Here is a 19,101-nt window from a genome sequence, read left to right as displayed (position 1 = left end):
ATCATACAGTCCTTTTGAAAGTCTGCCTGTTTCCAGCTGTCACATGAGGAGAATCACAGGACGCTGTCTGGAAAAGCCTTTCTTTACATTTCCTACAGAAGAGATTCACACTGACTTGTAGTTTGTAGAGTTCAAAGAAAGCAGGAGGAGTTTTTTAGTGAGGGAATACTGTACAGGACAAGATCAGTAAAGAGAGAAGAGGTTTCACTTTGTCCACAGGGGGGCGCCAAAACAGACACATAATGAAAGTTCCTCACAGGAGCTTTGAGTGTTTGAATCTAAGAAGGATCATGAAGAACTAAAGTATTAATGAATCCTAATAAAGTCCTTCAATGTTGGAATGAACAGATGATGATCACATCAGTGTGTTCATGTGGACACCATCACACATTCATGTATAAAGCTCACTGTCATCTACATTTACTTCTTTTATTCTTTATTCAGATTGAGGGGCTGCAGGTTGTCAGAGATCAGCTGTTCTTCTCTGGCCTCAGCTCTGAAGTCCAACCCCTCCCATCTCAGAGAGCTGGAGCTGAGTCACAACAACAACCTGCAGGATTCAGGAGTGAAGCTGCTGTGTGAGGGACTGCAGGGTCCAAACTGCAGACTGGAGACTCTGAGGTCAGATCACTGACTGTGTCATTCATTTGGATCATTTTAATCCACATCCTCCATTGTTGCACATTTCAGGATTTATATGTTTTCAGTTTTTGTCTGAATTTGAATCTTGTGATCTTAAATTATTTTGGAGATTTTTAGTTTTCCAAGTTGTTGAGTAATTTAGAGATTTAATGTGAAAATGTTTTTGTGACTCTGTGAAGTAAAGTTGAACAAGGTGCACATGAAGCCTCTGGTTTCCTCTGGTTCTGTTAAGAAGTGAAATCATGAAGACTTGTGATTGAATAATGTGTGATTTGATAAATGTAGTAACATCACAGAGCTGACTGAGATCAGCAGCCTGTTCTTCATCTGTGCACATGAACAGCTGGATGAATGTTGAGCTGACATTTGGAGGATTTAGATTTAGTGAATACACAATCAGAAATGATCCTCTAATCATTTAGAGAAAACTTGATTCATCAGGACAAAGTGATGTTGAGATACTCATCACAACCTGAACACATGTGACTGGATTACACATTATTTTTATTCTTCTTTTATTCTTTATTCAGATTGAGTTACTGCAGTTTGTCAGAGATCAGCTGTTCTTCTCTGGCCTCAGCTCTGAAGTCCAACCCCTCCCATCTCAGAGAGCTGGACCTGAACTACAACAAACTGCAGGATTCAGGAGTGAAGCTGCTGTGTGATTATCTGCAGAGTCCAAACTGCAGACTGGAGACTCTGAGGTCAGATCATTGACTGTAATATTTATATGAATTTCATCACATATTTTTTCATCCAGGCACATTAATAAATCTTTTTTTAAACGTACAATACAAAAAATAATAATAAAGAACAGAGGATATGTTATGAAGAGAAAAATATAATTAAATTCAGATTAAGAATGAAAATAGATAGAATGGGGGGGTCCTTCAGTCCTCTCTTAATTTAATTCTATCTATATATGTAACCGGGCACATCTGCCCTTCACAGCAGCTGGCGGGTTCAGTTAACCCTTCGACTCTGCGTTGTGTGTAGAGTAAAGAGCGGGAGGCTTGCTGGTCTTTTCGCGCTGCAGTTTATTGTCACGGCACGTCTGAACGGGAACAGAGTAAATGCTGGTCATTCATTTGGCTCGTGTAAAATCGACCACAGGCAGCACACTACAAAACAAATTCAACACAAGGCGAGTTAGCTAAGTCATTCGTGTACAATGTTGTCATGGTAACATGTTATCTCACAGAAAATACAAACAATAATCTAATAAAATAATATACATACACATCACAGTGTATTTATATAACGAGAAGTGCTAATACAGACATTAATATACAATATTTGTATATTGCGCTGCGCACTGCAACTTACCCCGGCACGTCTCTCAGAGAATGATGCAGCACTCAGTTACCATTGTGTATATATACTCAACCTGAGAGAGGGCGCCATTGAGCCAATGATAAAAATAAACAAGTCCGACATGCAAGTGGAACAACACAATAAAAACTCGATTACACATTCATGTTATTATTCCACTCCATTGTTTCCTTTACTCATTTACTCCAGTTACTCATGAAGTCATCTTCTCTGTTTCTTAGTCTAAACGTGATTCTTTACATTTCTTTAACTTCTTCAGCTGTTACCTTCCATGCATTAATAGATGGAGATTTATCGTCCAATCAGCTCCCTGTCATTTGCTTTCATGCAGCTATGTGTATTATTGTGTACAAGTATTTTTCCCTTTTTTCTCTATTCCTGCTGGAGCGATACCAACTATTTATTTTATTTTTATTGAAGCTTTTATTTAAGCAGTTTAAGCTCACTGTCATCTAAGTTTACTCCTTTATTCTTTATTCAGATTGAGGGGCTGCAGTATGTCAGAGATCAGCTGTTCTTCTCTGGCCTCAGCTCTGAAGTCCAACCCCTCCCATCTCAGAGAGCTGGACCTGAGTAAGAACAACAACCTGCAGGATTCAGGAGTGAAGCTGCTGTGTGAGGGACTGCAGAGTCCAAACTGCAGACTGGTGACTCTGATGTAAGGTCACTGACTGTAGTATTTAAATGAATTTCATCACATATTTTGTTCATCCAGGCACATTTATAAATCTTTGTTTAAACATACAAGACAAGAAATTATAAGAAAGAACCGAGGATATGTTACACAGAGAAAAAGATCATTAAATTAAGATTAATGACTACAAAAAATAGGATGGGGGGGTCCTTCAGTCCTCTCTTAATTTAATTAAATGTATATACATGTTATTATTCCACTCCATCGTTTCCTTTACTCATTTACTCCAGTTACTCATGAAGTCATCTTCTCTGTTTCTTAGTCTAAATGTGAGTCTTTACTTTTCTTGGATTTCTTCAGCTGTTACCTTCCATGCATTAATAGATGCAGATTCATCCATGGCCGTGGGAAGTGGGGGTGCTGCAGCACCCCCTAGTGGCGAGGGGGATATTTTTGAAAAATGTATTAAAAATATTTTTGCTCAATTTATAAATTCCTGATGAATCCTCCAGGAAAAGGTTTTAACACACATAGGCTATTACATGTATTTTTGTTTTTGTTTTAATTATTTGTAGGCATAATTAACACAAGTTTAAGTTACGTTGTCAACGTCAGGCAGGCTCGAGGTTGCAGAGGTCGAGTGAAGTAAAAAGGTTCTCCGTTCACTCCATGCTCTGTCTACGAGTCACAGTTCAAGATGTAGCATCATGTTGGACAAAGCTCCAGTAACAAACAAGAGCCATGTTTTCAGAGACAGAAACACTGATTGAGTTACGTCTCTGCCTTCACGTCTCTGTGGCCTCATGTGAGCGCACATTCTCAGCCTTACGTCTTTTGAAGACATGGCTATGCAGCACCAAGACCCAGAAAATACCCACAAACGTTTAAGTGATGCATGCCCACACACACATCATGAACTCCCTGGACATCCGTCCCCTCATTACAGACATCTGGACATGTGGACACCTGTAAGCAGGTCAGCCTGTCTGCAGCTCAAAGTAAGATCACTTTCATATCTCTGCTGTTTAACGTTACCCTGTAGTATTATTGCAAGGTGGTGGAGATGGAGAGTGTTACTTTGATCATGTGTTCTGTGTGTAATGGATTTAGAGAACTGTTTAATAACGTGTAAATATTTGGAGATTATTTCCTTGTGGTTTGCGTGAAAAGGTTGGAGATGAAGTAAAGTGTTATTTTGTGTGTGTGTTTGTGTTATGGATGTGGAGAGCTATTCAATAACGTGCTTAGATTGTCTGAGGTGATTTCTTTGTGCTGTGTGTAAAAGTATTCTGGAGCTAATAGAGTGATGTCTGACAGGTGCAGTGACTCAGGTTGATGCCAGCTGATCAAACCTGTTGCATTGTTAAAGTGTTATTGTAAAGTTTAGGTAACAGTGCATATATTGTGTGTGTGGCTCTGGCTGTGTTCACTGAAGAGTGTAAGACAATGACGTGGTGAATCTTCATCTATTTATGTTTAACATTGAAATGTCTATATTCTAAATGTATTCTAAATAGACTTGTAGGATTTTTGTCCAAAAAGGAACAAAAGATTTTCACAGCATCCCCTGTTCAAAATAACTTCCAGCGGCCCTGGATTTATTATCCAATCAGCTACCTGTCATTGACTTTCATGCAGCTATGTGTATTATTGTGTATGACACGAGGACGGGTAATGTATGGAGGCAAACACAGACCCAGGAGGAGAGTTCAATAATCAGTCCTGTTTTGTGAGCAGGTTCGGTACACAGGTAGTCAGCGATGTAAAGAAATCCAGAGGAGCAGGCTGAGGTCAGAAACAAAGAGCAGGCTGGAGTCATACACGAGATCAGGAACAAAGAAAACGCTAGGACATGGTACAAGAGGGAAACACTATGAACTGGCAACATGAGGGAGGAAACACGGGGCTTAAGTAACTCAGACAATCAGGGAGCAACGAGACACAGGTGTGAGTAATCAGGGGCGGGGCTTTGACACACAAGGTGGAGATGAGGATCTGAAACACAAAGACAAGAGTCAGTAACACAAAGAAAACATGATCAGAATGAAACAGAACACAAAACATGACCTCAAACAGAATGACTCCTGTCAGTGCACAAGTATTTATCCCCTTCTTCTCTATTCCTGCTGGAGCATGTCGTGGAAAAATCTCCTTTTACGAGGTGGAGAGTTGCTAATTCTCAAGAAGAAAATTCCATGGCGGCGCTTGAATCAGATCCAACTATTTATTTTATTTTTATTTCAATTTTTGATTTAAGCAGGTTGGTCCCATGAGATGAAGAACCTCTTTTTTCACAGGAGACCTGGTCGAGACAGGCAGCAGCAAAAACACAAAGTTACAGACACAAAGGGAGAGAAAGGACAATTTACAAAACACAATATTTAACAATATGATAGAACCATCTCTGAGTCAAATCTGGGAGTCAGTAGCTCAAGCAGTCAAACTAAAACCATGTGCATCCTGTAGAATCTGCTTCCAGGTCTTTCATTTTAGATTTAAAAACCTTCAAGGACTCCATTCTGTAACAGATTCCAGGCTGAGGGTGCAGAAAACACAAAAGCACTTTTACTCATTTCTGTTTGAGCGTTTGGAACAGAGAGCATGAAAAGGTCCTGAGAACACAAAGAATACTGTCCAGTACTTTTCTGTGTGATAAAAACACAGAGATAGTGAGGAAGCAGACCAAGAATGACCTTCTACTGTATATAAAGGTGTACCAGTGTAAGAGCCTACGGGTCACCAGAGCACGCCATCCAACCCGAGAGTACATGTAGAATATGAAGTGGATGAAGCCGTTTCTGTAAATATTAATATTTGTAATCTTCTCCTGAACAAATCCCCAAAACCTTCCCAACACAAGACAAGAGTCAAAGATATGCTGATGATTGTCTTCCTGATCCCCACACTTCCTCCAGCAGGCTCTACTTCCTGATCAAATGTCTTTTGTCTTCAGTTTTGTATCTATTTTAGAGTTCAGCAGAGATCTGTTTCTTAAAAGTACATTTAAAAATGTATTTAGTTGATGTGGATCCTTCCAAATGTCTGAACAGTTTGTAGAGTGAGTCAAAGGAGAGAAATGAAATCTGTGATGGGATCGTTTTCTGTCTTCACAGACTCAACATTGTGCTCCATCAGTCAGAGTGTAACAGTCTGAATGTTGTTGTAGTACCAAACAGCTCCACCAGGTAGAGCCTCTGTTCTGTTCTGAGTGTGTGATAGAAAGAGTTGTTGATCTCTGACATCCATCTTCATGTGTGTGAGACGGTGAGAGGATTCTGACCCTCATTGAGGAGTTGGTGCAGGTCACGTCTTTATATCACTGCTCATGTTTGATGAGTGAATATAGAGCCGTAGAGACCTGGCTCTGTGTGCTCCATATCAAGTCTTGGAGAATTAAAGTGCTGTGTGGAAATCCCCACTCTGCTGTCTGTCAGCTATCTGATGCTAACCAGCTATCCAGGGACTTCTGCTAATTGCTACCTGCTGCTAGCTTCTCCACCTGTAGCAGCCACGTGACCTGATGATGTCAGTGATGATGTCACTGGTCCAGAGTGAACTCATTCATCCTCCCTTTTATACCGTTCATGTTTTTTATGATCTTATATCAAAACAAACTCTGTGATTTAAACGTACTGTGAGGAGGTTTGATCTGCTGATGAAATACACTTTTTTTACATTTCCTACAGAAGAGATTCACACTGACTTGTAGTTTGTAGAGTTAAAAGAAAGCAGGAGGAGTTTTTAGTGAGGGGATACTGTACAGGACAAGATCAGTAAAGAGAGAAGAGGTTTCACTGGGCGGCTGTGGCTCAGTTGGTAGAGTCATCGCCCCTCAATCGGAAGGTTGAGGGTTCGATCCGAGCAATATGTCCGATGTGTCCTTGGGCAAGACACTTAACTCCCTCTGCTGCATCTGGGGCGTATGAATGTGCGTGAATGGATAGACACTGGATGGGCTCAGCCCATCAGTGTGAATGGGTAGGTGTAAGAAGCGCTTTGAGTAGTCGGAAGACTAGAAAAACGCTATACAAGCTCAAGTCCATTTACCAAGTCCATTTCCTTTGTCCACAGGGGGGCGCCAAAACAGACACGTAATGAAAGTTACTCACAGGAGCTTTGAGTGTTTGAATCTAAGAAGGATCAGGAAGAACTAAAGTATTAATGCATCCTAATAAAGTCCTTCAATGTTGGAATGAACAGATGATGATCACATCAGTGTGTTCATGTGGACAACATCACACATTCATGTATAAAGCTCACTGTCATCTACATTTACTTATTTTATTCTTTATTCAGATTGAGTTGGTGCAGTTTGTCAGAGATCAGCTGTTCTTCTCTGGCCTCAGCTCTGAAGTCGAACCTCTCCCATCTCAGAGAGCTGCACCTGAGAGAGAACAACCTGCAGGATTCAGGAGTGAAACTGCTGTGTGATTATCTGCAGAGTCCAAACTGCAGACTGGAGACTCTGATGTAAGATCACTGACTGTGTCATTCATTTGAATCATTTCAATCCACATCCTCCATTGTTGTACATTTCAGGATTCATATGTTTTCAGTATTTCTCTGAAATTGAATCTTGTGATCTTAAATTATTTTTGTAGATGTTATCGAATAATTTAGAGATTTGATGTGAAAATGTTTTTGTGACTCTGTGAAGTAAAGTTGAACAAGGTGCACATGAAGCCTCTGGTTTCCTCTGGTTCTGTTAAGAAGTGAAATCATGAAGACTTGAGATTCAATAATGTGTGATTTGATAAATGTAGTAACATCACAGAGCTGACTGAGATCAGCAGCCTGTTCTTCATCTGTGCACATGAACAGCTGGATGAATGTTGAGCTGACATTTGGAGGATTTAGATTTAGTGAATACACAATCAGAAATGATCCTCTAATCATTTAGAGAAAACAAAGTGATGGACAAAGTGATGTTGAGATACGCATCATAACCTGAACACGTGACTGGATTACACATTATTTTGATTCTTCTTTTATTCTTTATTCAGATTGAGGCACTGCAGTTTGTCAGAGATCAGCTGTTCTTCTCTGGCCTCAGCTCTGAAGTCCAACCCCTCCCATCTCAGAGAACTGGACTTGAGATACAACAACCTGCAGGATTCAGGAGTGAAGTTGCTGCGTGATCTTCAGAAGAATCCAAACTATCGACTGGAGAGTCTGAGGTCAGTCTCTCAGTGTTCTTTAGTAAACCCTCCACATGTTTGAATTTATTTATTTAACAGGGACAATGTGATTGAACATAGTCTCAATACAAAGCATGAAACTGATGAGCTGCATAAAGAGTTTATAGCTGTTAATTTCCAGCTCGTGTCTCTAGTTGGTCCTTTGTGTAAACAAACACATTAAACTCCAAAACACTTGATGAGGATCCATTAAAATACATGAACCACAATATGACAATACAAATGCTTTAAAGCAGAGAACATTACAGATTGAAGATACAATCTAAAAGTGGCTACAGCTCTCATTTCATTCATTCAGATTCTTGTTTGTTGTTGGAGAAATCCTTTTCTGGGTGGACACTATGAAGAGAGTTCAACATACTCAGGGTTTGTTTTCTGTGATCTGGCTTCACTAACCCTGACAGAAGAGATGGTGCTGAACAGTCACATGAAGCTGCTTATCAACCTGACAAGTAAACCCAGAGTTTCAGAGAGCACGCTCACATAAAAGGGGCGGAGCTATCTTCATTTAACCTATCACAATCATCACAGAGTCTGCAGTCAGCAGATCATCATATCTAACAAACTGTGAACAAACTATATGAATAATATGAAGAAGTTGAAGACAAACAGGCTCAAAGACTAAAGTTACACAGCTGCAGGAACAAATGCAGGAAGGACAACTGACAGAAACAAAGAAACATCAGAGAGGATTCATGTCCAAACTACGGCTTCTTCTATTTCCTTCCCATCGTTAGTTCACCTCAGAACTGAGCAGAAGAACTTGTGTTTCTTCTCTGAACTGAATGTGTTGCTCTGACTCTTTCATGTGGAGACCAGAACAGTTTGAGAAGTTCAGCTGCAGCTCTGAGCATCACAAACAGAGCGGCATGGAGACACTAAACATTCATATGAAGATATCATTCAAAGGCAGAAGAAGCTCTTCATCATTGAACATCTTCAAAACAACTCAAAGGCTGCGCTGCTTTTTCTCTGTTAAAGGATGAAGGATATCAGGAACAAACAATCATGACCTTTAAGGACTATGATGTCAAATCAGACACCAACAACATCACCGACCTCCAGGAGTACACTGAGACCGTCACGTCCTACATGGAAAAGTGCATGAACGATGTCACGGTCACCAAGACCTTCACCATTCGGGCCAATCAGAAGCCATGGCTGACAGGTGAAGTCCACAGGCTCCTGAAGGCCAGGAACACTGCCTTCAGAGCTGGGGACGCGGTGGGCCTAAGGACTGCCAGGGCCAACCTGTCACGAGGCATCAGATTGGCCAAGAGGCAATACTCCAGGAGGATCGCAGACCGTTTCACCGACAGCAGAGACACCAGGAACCTGTGGTGGGGGGTCCAGACCATCACGTACTACAAGCCCCCTCCGCAGACCTGTGACAGCTCCACCTCTCTGCTAAACAACCTCAACATTTTCTTTGCTCGTTTTGAGGCAGACAACAGCACCCCAGCACAGAAGACACCACCTTCTCCTGGCGACCAGATGCTGACGTTTTCCCGGGATAGCGTGAAGCGATCCCTCAAGAGGACGAATGCACGGAAAGCGCCAGGTCCTGACAACATCCCAGGTCGTGTCCTGAGAGACTGTGCTGAGGAGCTCACAGATGTCCTCACCGACATCTTCAACACGTCACTGAGCCAAGCTGTTGTCCCCACATGCTTCAAAGCCACCACCATCATCCCGGTCCCCAAGAAGTCGTCTCCATCCTGCTACAATGACTACCGCCCGGTCGCACTAACCCCCATCCTCATGAAGTGCTTCTAGCGGCTAGTCATGCAGCACATCAAGTCTGCCCTCCCCTCCACCCTGGACCCCTACCAGTTTGCATATCGGCCTAACTGATCGACCGACGACGCCATCTCCACTCCCCTCCACTCAGCCCTCACCCACCTGGAGACCAAGGACTCCCACGTCAGAATGCTGTTCATCGACTTCAGCTCAACATTCAACACCATCATCCCGCAGCAGCTCATCCACAAACTGGACAACCTGGGCCTAAGCACCTCCATATGCAACTGGCTGCTGGACTTCCTGACAGGGAGACCACAGGCAGTTCGGGTCGGCAGCAACACCTCCAGCACCATCATGATGAACACGGGGGCCCCCCAAGGATGTGTGCTGAGCCCCCTCCTCTTCACTCTGCTGACCCATGACTGCGCCCCATCTTCCAGCTCCAACCTCTTCGTTAAGTTTGCAGACGACACAACTGTGGTGGGTCTCATCAACAACAACGATGATTCAATATACAGGAGTGAGGTGAGCAGGCTGGCCTTGTGGTGCAAGGACAATAATCTCCATCTGAACGTGGAGAAGACGAAGGAGATTGTTGTGGACTTCAGGAGAACGCACACCCAGCATGCTCCTCTGACCATCGACGGTGCTGCAGTGGAGAGGGTCAGCAGCACCAAGTTCCTGGGTGTGCATATCTCTGAAGACCTGTCCTGGAGCCTCAACTCCGCATCACTGGCCAAAAAAGCTCACCAGCGCCTTTACTTCCTCCGCAAACTGAGGAGAGCAAGAGCCCCATCCTCCATCCTGCACACATTCTACAGAGGCACCATTGAGCTGCATCACCGTGTGGTACGGCGCCTGCACCGTGTCCTGCCGGAAGTCTCTGCAGCGCATCGTGAGAGCAGCTGAGAAGATTATTGGTGTCTCTCTTCTTCCCCCCCTTCTGGACATTTACCACACACGTCTCACCCGCAAAGCCACCAGGATTGCAGGTGACCCCACCCACCCGTCTTACAGCCTCTTCAGCCTGCTGCCATCTGGGAGCAGACTGCAGAGTCTCCGTGCTTGAACGAGCAGGCTCAAGAACAGTTTATTCCACCAGGCAGTCAGGAGACTCAACTCCCTCCCTGCTCTCCTCCCCACTTGTCCCCTTTCCCCCCCTCTGCCTCCTCCCCCCCTCTGCATCCTGCCACAGTCTGCCCCTACAGGATCTGGCATCACCCCCCTCCACCTCCACCCCCGCGTGCTCCACTAATTCACACACTCTAAAAACTCTGCACAGCTGTTTATTGTTTATGCTGTTTGCACTATTTGCTACTTTACAACGCACTACCTCACTTTTTAACTTAATCTGCACTCTGTTTATACTGTTAATACTTTAATTTATCCACATACTACCTCATGGTAAAATACTCACAAGTGCCCTTGTCTGTTGATTGTCTGTTGTTCGTTATTTGTTGTCCAAAATGTCTTTAGTTAAGTTATTTGTTTTATAGTATTGCTAGTTTTCTTAGTGCTCTTTTTATGCACTGCAGGTTTGCACTGGGGGTTGGGGGGGATTGCAATGTGCTGTATGTTTAACATGGAGCATATTTGACAAATAAAGAACCTTGAACCCTTGAACCTTGACACAGGAAGTGTTTGTCGCTCTCTCTCCATCAGCTCACAGAGCGCCACAATCAAGAGATCTGATTGGTCAGTGAGATTTTCACAGGTTGATCTCTTATCTCCAACATATCCTGCACCTGAGCAGGTTAGGTGTGTTACCAGTTACCATGGCAATATTCCCAGTTTAGAAGTGAACCACCTTCACGACTGTAAACCCAGGGTTAACCCTGAAGTGACCCTGAATCCTGCTTCATGGTGCAGGCCCCAGGTCACTACAGGTTGTCATGACAACATAAACTAAAATGTAAACATGACAGTAACTTCTGATTTCTGTCATCTCTCTTCTTCTCTCATTAGATGGAGTCCATGGTGATGGTCTCTGTCAAAGTGAACGATCAGGACTCTGGTGGTGCAGAGAGGAGCAGCTGATGATCCACAGAGGAGGAACCTCCACCATCTTGTGTGTGGAGAAGCTCTGCAAGCTGAGGAAATCTTCATCCATCAGGGACTGACAGAGGAATCAGCTCACAGTTCATTTCAGTGATGTTTCTAATGAATCTGTTCTCCACACATTACAGGAGAGGAAGGTCAAACATGAAACAGCTGCTAGAAATGTTCAGAGGTCAAAAGCTACCAAGAAATGCTGCAGTTCTTCTTCTCATGTGATGATTATTTTGACTCCAGACTTCAATGTGATGTGTTTCTACTCTAACTTCTGTCACTTGTTAGTCTGTATGTTGGACTGACATGTTGACCTTTGACCTGTGTCAGCAGCTGAGAAAAACTTCATTGGTCTGATGGTGAGTGGTTTATTGACGAGCCTCTGAGTGATTCGAGTCGACAGCTCCTCAATATGAGAGCTCTGTGGATGTCATTTTGTTTGAAAGGACAAACTGAACTTCACAGAGCAAACAATGAAATATGTAACGGATGCAACAATGCAACGCCATGTAAACGTCTGGCGTGCTGTTAGGACACGGTGTAAAAACATGGAAAACTCTGAAGCGCCTTGGTTTAGATAAGAACTTTTTTGTATGAACATGATATTAACGTGCCGACGCCTTTTCTACTGGCACAGATTAAAGAATGTAAAGTGGATTATTATCAGCTTTATCTCAGCGTGTCTGCAGTCTCATGTAGTCTGCTGCATATTAGTCTTTCAAAAGTGAAAAAACAAAAACTCTTGTTTTCCACGATAGACAGCGGCATGTTGCAATCAATAACCAAGTCTGACAGTATTGAATTAGTGATTGCTTTCTGTTGAGGATGAGTTGTGCTGCACTGCCCTGCACGGGTGTCCATGAACTGTGAGACTGACGGCTGTTGTGACTCATTTATGATTCTTTTGTTGATCTGGTATTCTTCATATCTGTAAGAGAAAAGCATGTGAAACAGATGTCAGAAAATGCATTACAGGCCAACATGACTTGCAGATGAAACTAGATTTATAACCAATCTAGTTAAAGTAATTAGATTGTAAACTACAACGCCTAAATTAGCTTCAAATTTGAAGCAAACAATTCAGATTTTGAGGGGAATGTTAAGGAAAAATTATGAAGTTAAGTTATATTTAAAAGCCACAGTAACACTTAATGAAATTGGAATTAATTACAAAACAAAATAAATTGCAAACATTCAAAACCAGCACATTTGAATACACAATGCAAGGTTTTCACTGTGATCTGAAAATTAGCTGAAGTTGTCAGACAAACATACTGAAGTAAAAAGTAAATGATTTCCCTCTCAGATGTAATGCAGTAGGAGTATAGTGTAGCACTATATGGAAAAGTAAGCACAAGTAATGTAAACTGTATCGTTTATTAGTAGCCTGCAGTACTTAATGTCACCACTGTATAGGTGCTAAAACAAATAATCAATAATTAAATATGTGAGGAAAAATGAAGAGAAATGATCCCCGACAAGGTAATGCACGACTCTGACACAAAATGGGGAGGGGGGGTTGCCTTAACGTTCCCCATAACTTCAGCTAACGTACCTTCAGAGTTGTAGTTTCCAGTAATGCTATTTAAACTAGCCGTTTAGCTAACGTTAGCTAATGCATTAACTCACAATAAATATTAGCCTCCACTTACCGTTCTTTGTGTGACTTCAAATGTCGAACGAAGTTTGAAGTTGTTGCTTCCCCGTCTGTAATTCTTGAACTGCATGTTCTACATCTGGCAGCTCTTTGTTTGTTTACCACCTCGTAGGTTTTGTACGCAAATGTGATTATCTTTGGTAGCATGGTGTTTGTGTGGCTCGTATGGGCTCGCGTCGCTAACATCCATTACACACTTCTTCATGGGCTATTCTGACATTTGATTGGATGTTGTCAGATGCTTCAAACAAGGTGGATTCTGGGGGAAAGGTGTCAGCTTGCTGAGAGTGGATGAGAAGCGTTAGTAGATTCAGGGAGTGAAGGGAAATATTTTATCTATCTATCTATCTATCTATCTATCTATCTATCTATCTATCTATCTATCTATCTATCTATCTATCTATCTATCTATCTAGTAAGAGCCAATATGCTTATAATTGATTTCATTACAAATATTTACCGTAAATTCCTGACTATTGAGCGCATCTGGATATAAGCCGCACTGGCTAAAAATAGGTAAAAAAATGTATTTGTACATATATAAGCCGCACTTGATTATAAGCCGCAGGTGTCCACGTTGTAACAGGAGCTATTTACACAGAAAGACGTGACACAAAGACATTTTTTTAACTTTTAATGAAATGCGTACTACTGGTAACATCCGCAAATATGAACCCTACTGTAAATCCTTTATCAAACAGTGTCTGTAACGCAGCTGATGAAAAAGATTACCGTAATATATTTCACAGGGAAAAAGTCCATCCATTCACTGTCTCAGAATGACTTCATTACTCACTTCCTCAGTCTCTTTTTCGTTGTCGCTGTCAGTTTCAACTTTACGTGCAGCAGCTCTATTTCCTTCTTTGACAGCCAGCTCGATCGCCTTTAACTTGAAAGCTGCATCATATGCATTTCTGTGTGTTTTCCATGATGAGGGTGCGTGCATGAAGCGCAAAATGACTGATATTAAGATCCGACGTGACGAAGTCAAATGTTTTTGTGGCACAAGCTCATTGTCCCGCAAGAAAAATCCATAAATAAGCCGCATCGTTTTAAAAGCCGCGACAAAAAGTAGCGGCTTATAGTCCGAAATTTACGGTAGTTAAAAATGATTAAAATCTGATTTTCTGTAATTTCATGTTTATTCATAATGTTTGTAGTTTGTAAGGTCATAATTTAGTCAATAAAATGGTGAAAAGGTTATTTTTTATGTTTCTGAATGTTTCGGTCGTGACATCACTGCGTAGTTAAATGTGACGGATGTAACGTAAGCAGTTGGAGTCAAATATTAATGGAAGCTACACAGTTTTTTGACCGTGCGTTAGACCTTCTGTTAAACCTGTATTTTACTTTGACATTTTTTCAGTAAACCTTTCGAAACGAAGGAAAGTTGTCTTGTTTTTCATTTGCATTGCAAATACTGTGAGTTGACTCCAATAAGTGATACAGAGGACGAAGAAAGAGACGGAGTGCCACTACACATCCATCTATCTATCCATCCATCCATCCGTCCGTCCGTCCGTCCGTCCGTCCGTCCGTCCGTCCGTCCGTCCGTCCGTCCGTCCGTCCGTCCGTCCGTCCGTCCGTCCGTCCGTCCGTCCGTCCGTCCGTCCGTCCGTCCGTCCGTCCGTCCGTCCGTCCGTCCGTCCGTCTGTCTGTCTGTCTATAAATTGTCTTTCTCTACTTTCTAATCAATCATAAGTCTGTTATGGTGCGCCTTGATTGAAATGTTTCATATTGAGTTGCATCATATTCAAAGACTGTCTGCATCACTAATGACTCTATCCTGTGAAATCCTTCAGACTCACCTTTCCAGTAGAGATCTCTCCCCTCTCACTCCCTGTGCTCCTCTGTCCTGACTCCTGCAGGTCAATGGGGTAGTGGAGTGATTATTATTATTATTATTATTTGTGTATTTTTATCATTATTCTTATTGTTAATATCCAATGATGATAATCATAGTGAATGAGCTCAGCTCCTGTTTCAGGTGTGCATCCGTGCATAAAGTGAGAAACACAGCTGATGCTCCAGAAGGAAGGAAATCAGCCCAAAGATAGTATATGGTAAAGAGAGTGCACACTTAGCTCTAGAAACAACCAGGGCCTTCACAATGCATTTCACACTAACTAGCTAGCTAAGTAGCAGAGTTGTTTTAGAGCTGGAAAGTAACTGTGCAAGCTCGGTTTTTACTTGTCAAACAGGAAGCACTTGGTTCATTAATTACATGGGACTTTGTGCTGTTAGCTGGGGGCTAACTAATTATTACTAGCAGCAGAGAAGAATACTTACTTTGTTAAAAAAACTTTCTTATATCCACTCTGCATTCACGTCCTTCTCCTCACGCTGTTCTAGCCGCTCTGTGTGGACTTCATCTTACACACACACGCTGCAGGAGTGCAAGCTAGGTCGCAGGGAAAACACGGACTGGATTTTCAGTCACGTGGGCGGTCTCTATATGAACAAGTGGAATGGATTGGATAACGACGCGCTGAAGGGTCTCTCTACCTGACACGATGAAGTGAAGGGAAACTGACAGATTCATCATCATATTTAAGTCAATAATGACAGGTTATATAATTATTTATTTAAACTCATATTCTGGCCACTTTATATTGAATTTGTCAGGACATCTTGTAAATTAGAAAAATATATATTTTTCTTTTTTGGTGTTTTTATATTTAAAAAAAGAGATTTTTTTAAAAATAATTTTTTGGTGTTTTTTATATGAAAACAAATTTTTTAGAACATTTTAGGGAGGCTTCAGACCCCTAAAATCGGCCTAATGACGCCACTGCTCAGAATAACATCAATAAACACTGAACAAGTCCGACCGGGTTTATGAACTTGCTGCTCATCTCTTTTCTACAGGTTAACATAACTCCTTGTCATCAAACAATGACCCTTCACCCACGGAGAGCCCCCTGCCGGGGACTGACAAGTTCAAAATCCTGGAGGACTGAAGTCCCGTACTCAAGCCGGGCTACAGTACCGATAGCCGGGCAGCCAACTCAACAAAGCCAGCGCTCAACCAGAGCTCATTTCTCAAAGTGTATTTTATAGCCTCCATGTTATAAAGTGGTGTTTGTGCTCAATAGACAGCAGGGCACGCTCCCATGGTGTTAATCAGTTTGTGCTTTGATAATAAATCCTCTTCCTCGTCCTCCTCATCTGTGAGCGTCCATCTGTAAAGACCTCAGCAGAGATTCAGTGAGACGCAGCCCGGGTCTGTCTGGATCCACACACACAGCTGATTTCCTGTAAATGGAGGAGGGAGGGGCAACATGGGATCCGGGCTCATGATTAACAGGTAGGTCACCTGAGGAGGCTGAAGGTGAAAGTGTTCAGTCAGTTAGACTCCATTTTAAACGGACAGACAGTGAAGAGAGAAGTAAAGAGTGAAGCGGGGTGAGTGTTTATCCAGAGTTTTTATATCTTCACTTCTGTACTCTCAGTTTCCTCCTGTGAACTGAACACAGACAGTTTATAATGACGTCACTACTTACATTCATATAGGCTGTGTGTGTCTGTGTGTGTGTGTGTGTGTGTCTGTGTGTGTCTGTGTGAGTGTGTGTGTGTGTGTGTGTGTGTTAGATCAAACTGTCTCCTGTTTCTCTTGTGTTGATCTCTCAGTGAGTGTTTCTGTGTTTCCTCTCAGACTGACTTCAGATCAGATCATGGATGTGCGTTTAGAGGAAGAGGAGGACGGAGCAGAGTCTCCTGTACCCAGCTGTCTGTCTCTGAACAGTGATCGGTCCAAAGGTCTTCCTCTATTCTTCATTAAAGACTCTGGAGCCTCAGACTCAAAGTAAGCCTCCTGACAACAGAAACCTAGAAACCTTCTCATCATCCACGGCTGTAGATCTTTTTGTATTTCCAGCTTCTTTTACAGATTTGTCATCAGAGAGTTGATCAAAGATTCATAGAAATATAAAACTTGTTGTTTTTTAACAGATTTGAGAGGAGCAGACAGAGAGCAGAGTCTCCTGTACCCAGCTGTCTGTCTCTGAACAGTGATCAGTCCAACCAGTATGATATAAACTTCAGTAAAGAATCTGGAGCCTCAGACCCAAAGTAAGTCTTCTTACTAACTCCTTGTCTCCTCACATGTTTCCTTGTAGGTTCAGTCACCTTGTAAAGCTGTAATCTAAGAGGACTCTTACAAACCTTTGAACCTGCCCGTTATCCTCCTACTTCTCATTAGTACGTTTATTAGCAGCAGAAGATGGCGCTCAGCACGGCCCCTGTTTAATTTTTTTTTTCTTTTTTGTCAAATATTTGTATTGATTTTTTCATTGGGATGGGGACAAAATATACAAAAATACTCCAGATGCACAACAGTATAACCCCACAAGTGCATCAACAGTAACAGTGGAGCATGATCATAAAATAATAAACCAAAGTCCATTACAGGGCAGCGCCCCTTCCTTAGAAACAACCCATTCACTAACAGCCATTCACACCACAACGACAAAGAGGACGAGTCAGTCAGAAGTCAAAAACATATAAACAAGTGAAATAGTACAACAAAATACTTAAAAAAGGAGAGAAGAAGAAAAACAAAACAAAGAGGGTGGGGAAAGAAAATAACTAAACAAACTCAGAAGTTCATTGTTTTTCATCTTCAATGTGCAAGGTATCTATATGAAGTAGAAAAGGCCGCCAGGTTTTTTGAAAGGCCTGTAGTGAACCGTTCAGGGAGAATCTAATCTTCACAAGTCTAACGCAATGTAAAATCTATTGAATCCATCTATTGTGTGTCGGTGGGGACGAATGCGTCCATTTGAGTAGAATGAGCCTCCTCGCCAGCAAGGTAGTGAATGCAATAACGCGTTGTGAGGTTTTGGACCAACCAAATGACGGGGGCAATCCAAAAAGGGAGACAAGGGGGGTCAAAGTTCACTGTGCAACCAAGGACCTTCCCCAATGTACCGAAGATTGCACGCCAAAAATCAAAAAGTCTGGGGCACGACCAAAACATGTGCATGTGATCAGCCGGTGTGAGTTTACATTTATTGCAGGAGTCAGCTCTGTCTGGATAAATCTTAGCTAACCTTGCATTACTGAAGTGACTCCTGTGCAAGATCTTGCATTGTAGAAGTTTATGGCGAGCGCAAATTGAGGATGTGTGTACAAGATTAAGGATACAGCCCCAATGTTCATCAGATATAGTTATCTGGAGGTCTTGGTCCCAGACAGCTCTCAAGGAATTCAGAGGGGTCGGGTTTGTCTTAAAAATGTAATTGTATAAGACTGAAGTCAGGGATTTTTGTGTAGTTTTCAGCAAGAGAAGGGAGTCCATCAAAGACTCAGGGGGGCGATTAGGAAAGTGATGGAAGGATTTTGCACAAAATAACAAATCTGAAAGAAACGGAACAAATGAGATTGAGGGAGTGAGAATTTTTTCGACAAGTCTGCAAATGAAGGGAAAGTACCATCAATATAGAGGTCATGAAGGAGTTGGAGACTTTTATTTGACCAAGATTCAAATGCGAGGTTGGAACAAGATGAAGAAAAAAAAAAGGTTTCGAAAAACTGGGGCTGGTTTCGATGAGGCGTGTAGAGCAAGTTGCTTTCTATGTTGACTCCAAATTTTTAAGGTCTCAGAGACAATAGAGTTCTGTATGACTTGTTTGGTTGGTAGAGGTAACTGCAAACAAATCACTGACCATCATGTAGACAGGTGTAGAAGCTAGTTCCATGTTGGCCCAGAGAAGACGGTCACTGACAGCGATCTTAACTTTCCAGAAAAGGATTTTTTTTACATTGGAAGCCCAAGAGTATCGGCAAAAGTCTGGTAAGGCCAAACTTCCAAGAGTGTTGGGGAGTTGGAGAGATTTAATTGGAAG

At 42.1% G+C, this 19,101-nt stretch overlaps 1 protein-coding gene across 1 annotated transcript in view; it reads left to right on the top strand.

Moving 5' to 3' along the window:
* Positions 1-19,101, top strand: part of LOC306836628 (NACHT, LRR and PYD domains-containing protein 3-like) — a gene marked incomplete at its 5' end in the record, with an annotated part of 41,995 nt that overhangs the window by 14,332 nt on the left and 8,562 nt on the right. Inside the window, 6 exons of the mRNA XM_079363804.1 lie at positions 1,173-1,346; positions 6,905-7,078; positions 7,612-7,785; positions 11,515-11,526; positions 15,124-15,132; positions 15,243-15,261. Of these exons, the coding sequence (XP_079219930.1) occupies positions 1,173-1,346; positions 6,905-7,078; positions 7,612-7,785; positions 11,515-11,526; positions 15,124-15,132; positions 15,243-15,261 (562 nt within the window). The remainder of the gene's footprint in view (positions 1-1,172; positions 1,347-6,904; positions 7,079-7,611; positions 7,786-11,514; positions 11,527-15,123; positions 15,133-15,242; positions 15,262-19,101) is intronic.

Source organism: Symphodus melops, assembly GCF_947650265.1.
Source record: "Symphodus melops genome assembly, chromosome: 16".
NCBI classification, from domain to species: Eukaryota; Metazoa; Chordata; class Actinopteri; order Labriformes; family Labridae; genus Symphodus; species Symphodus melops.
The sequence above is the reverse complement of the archived record's forward strand: the minus strand, read 5'-3'. Positions and strand labels throughout refer to the sequence as shown.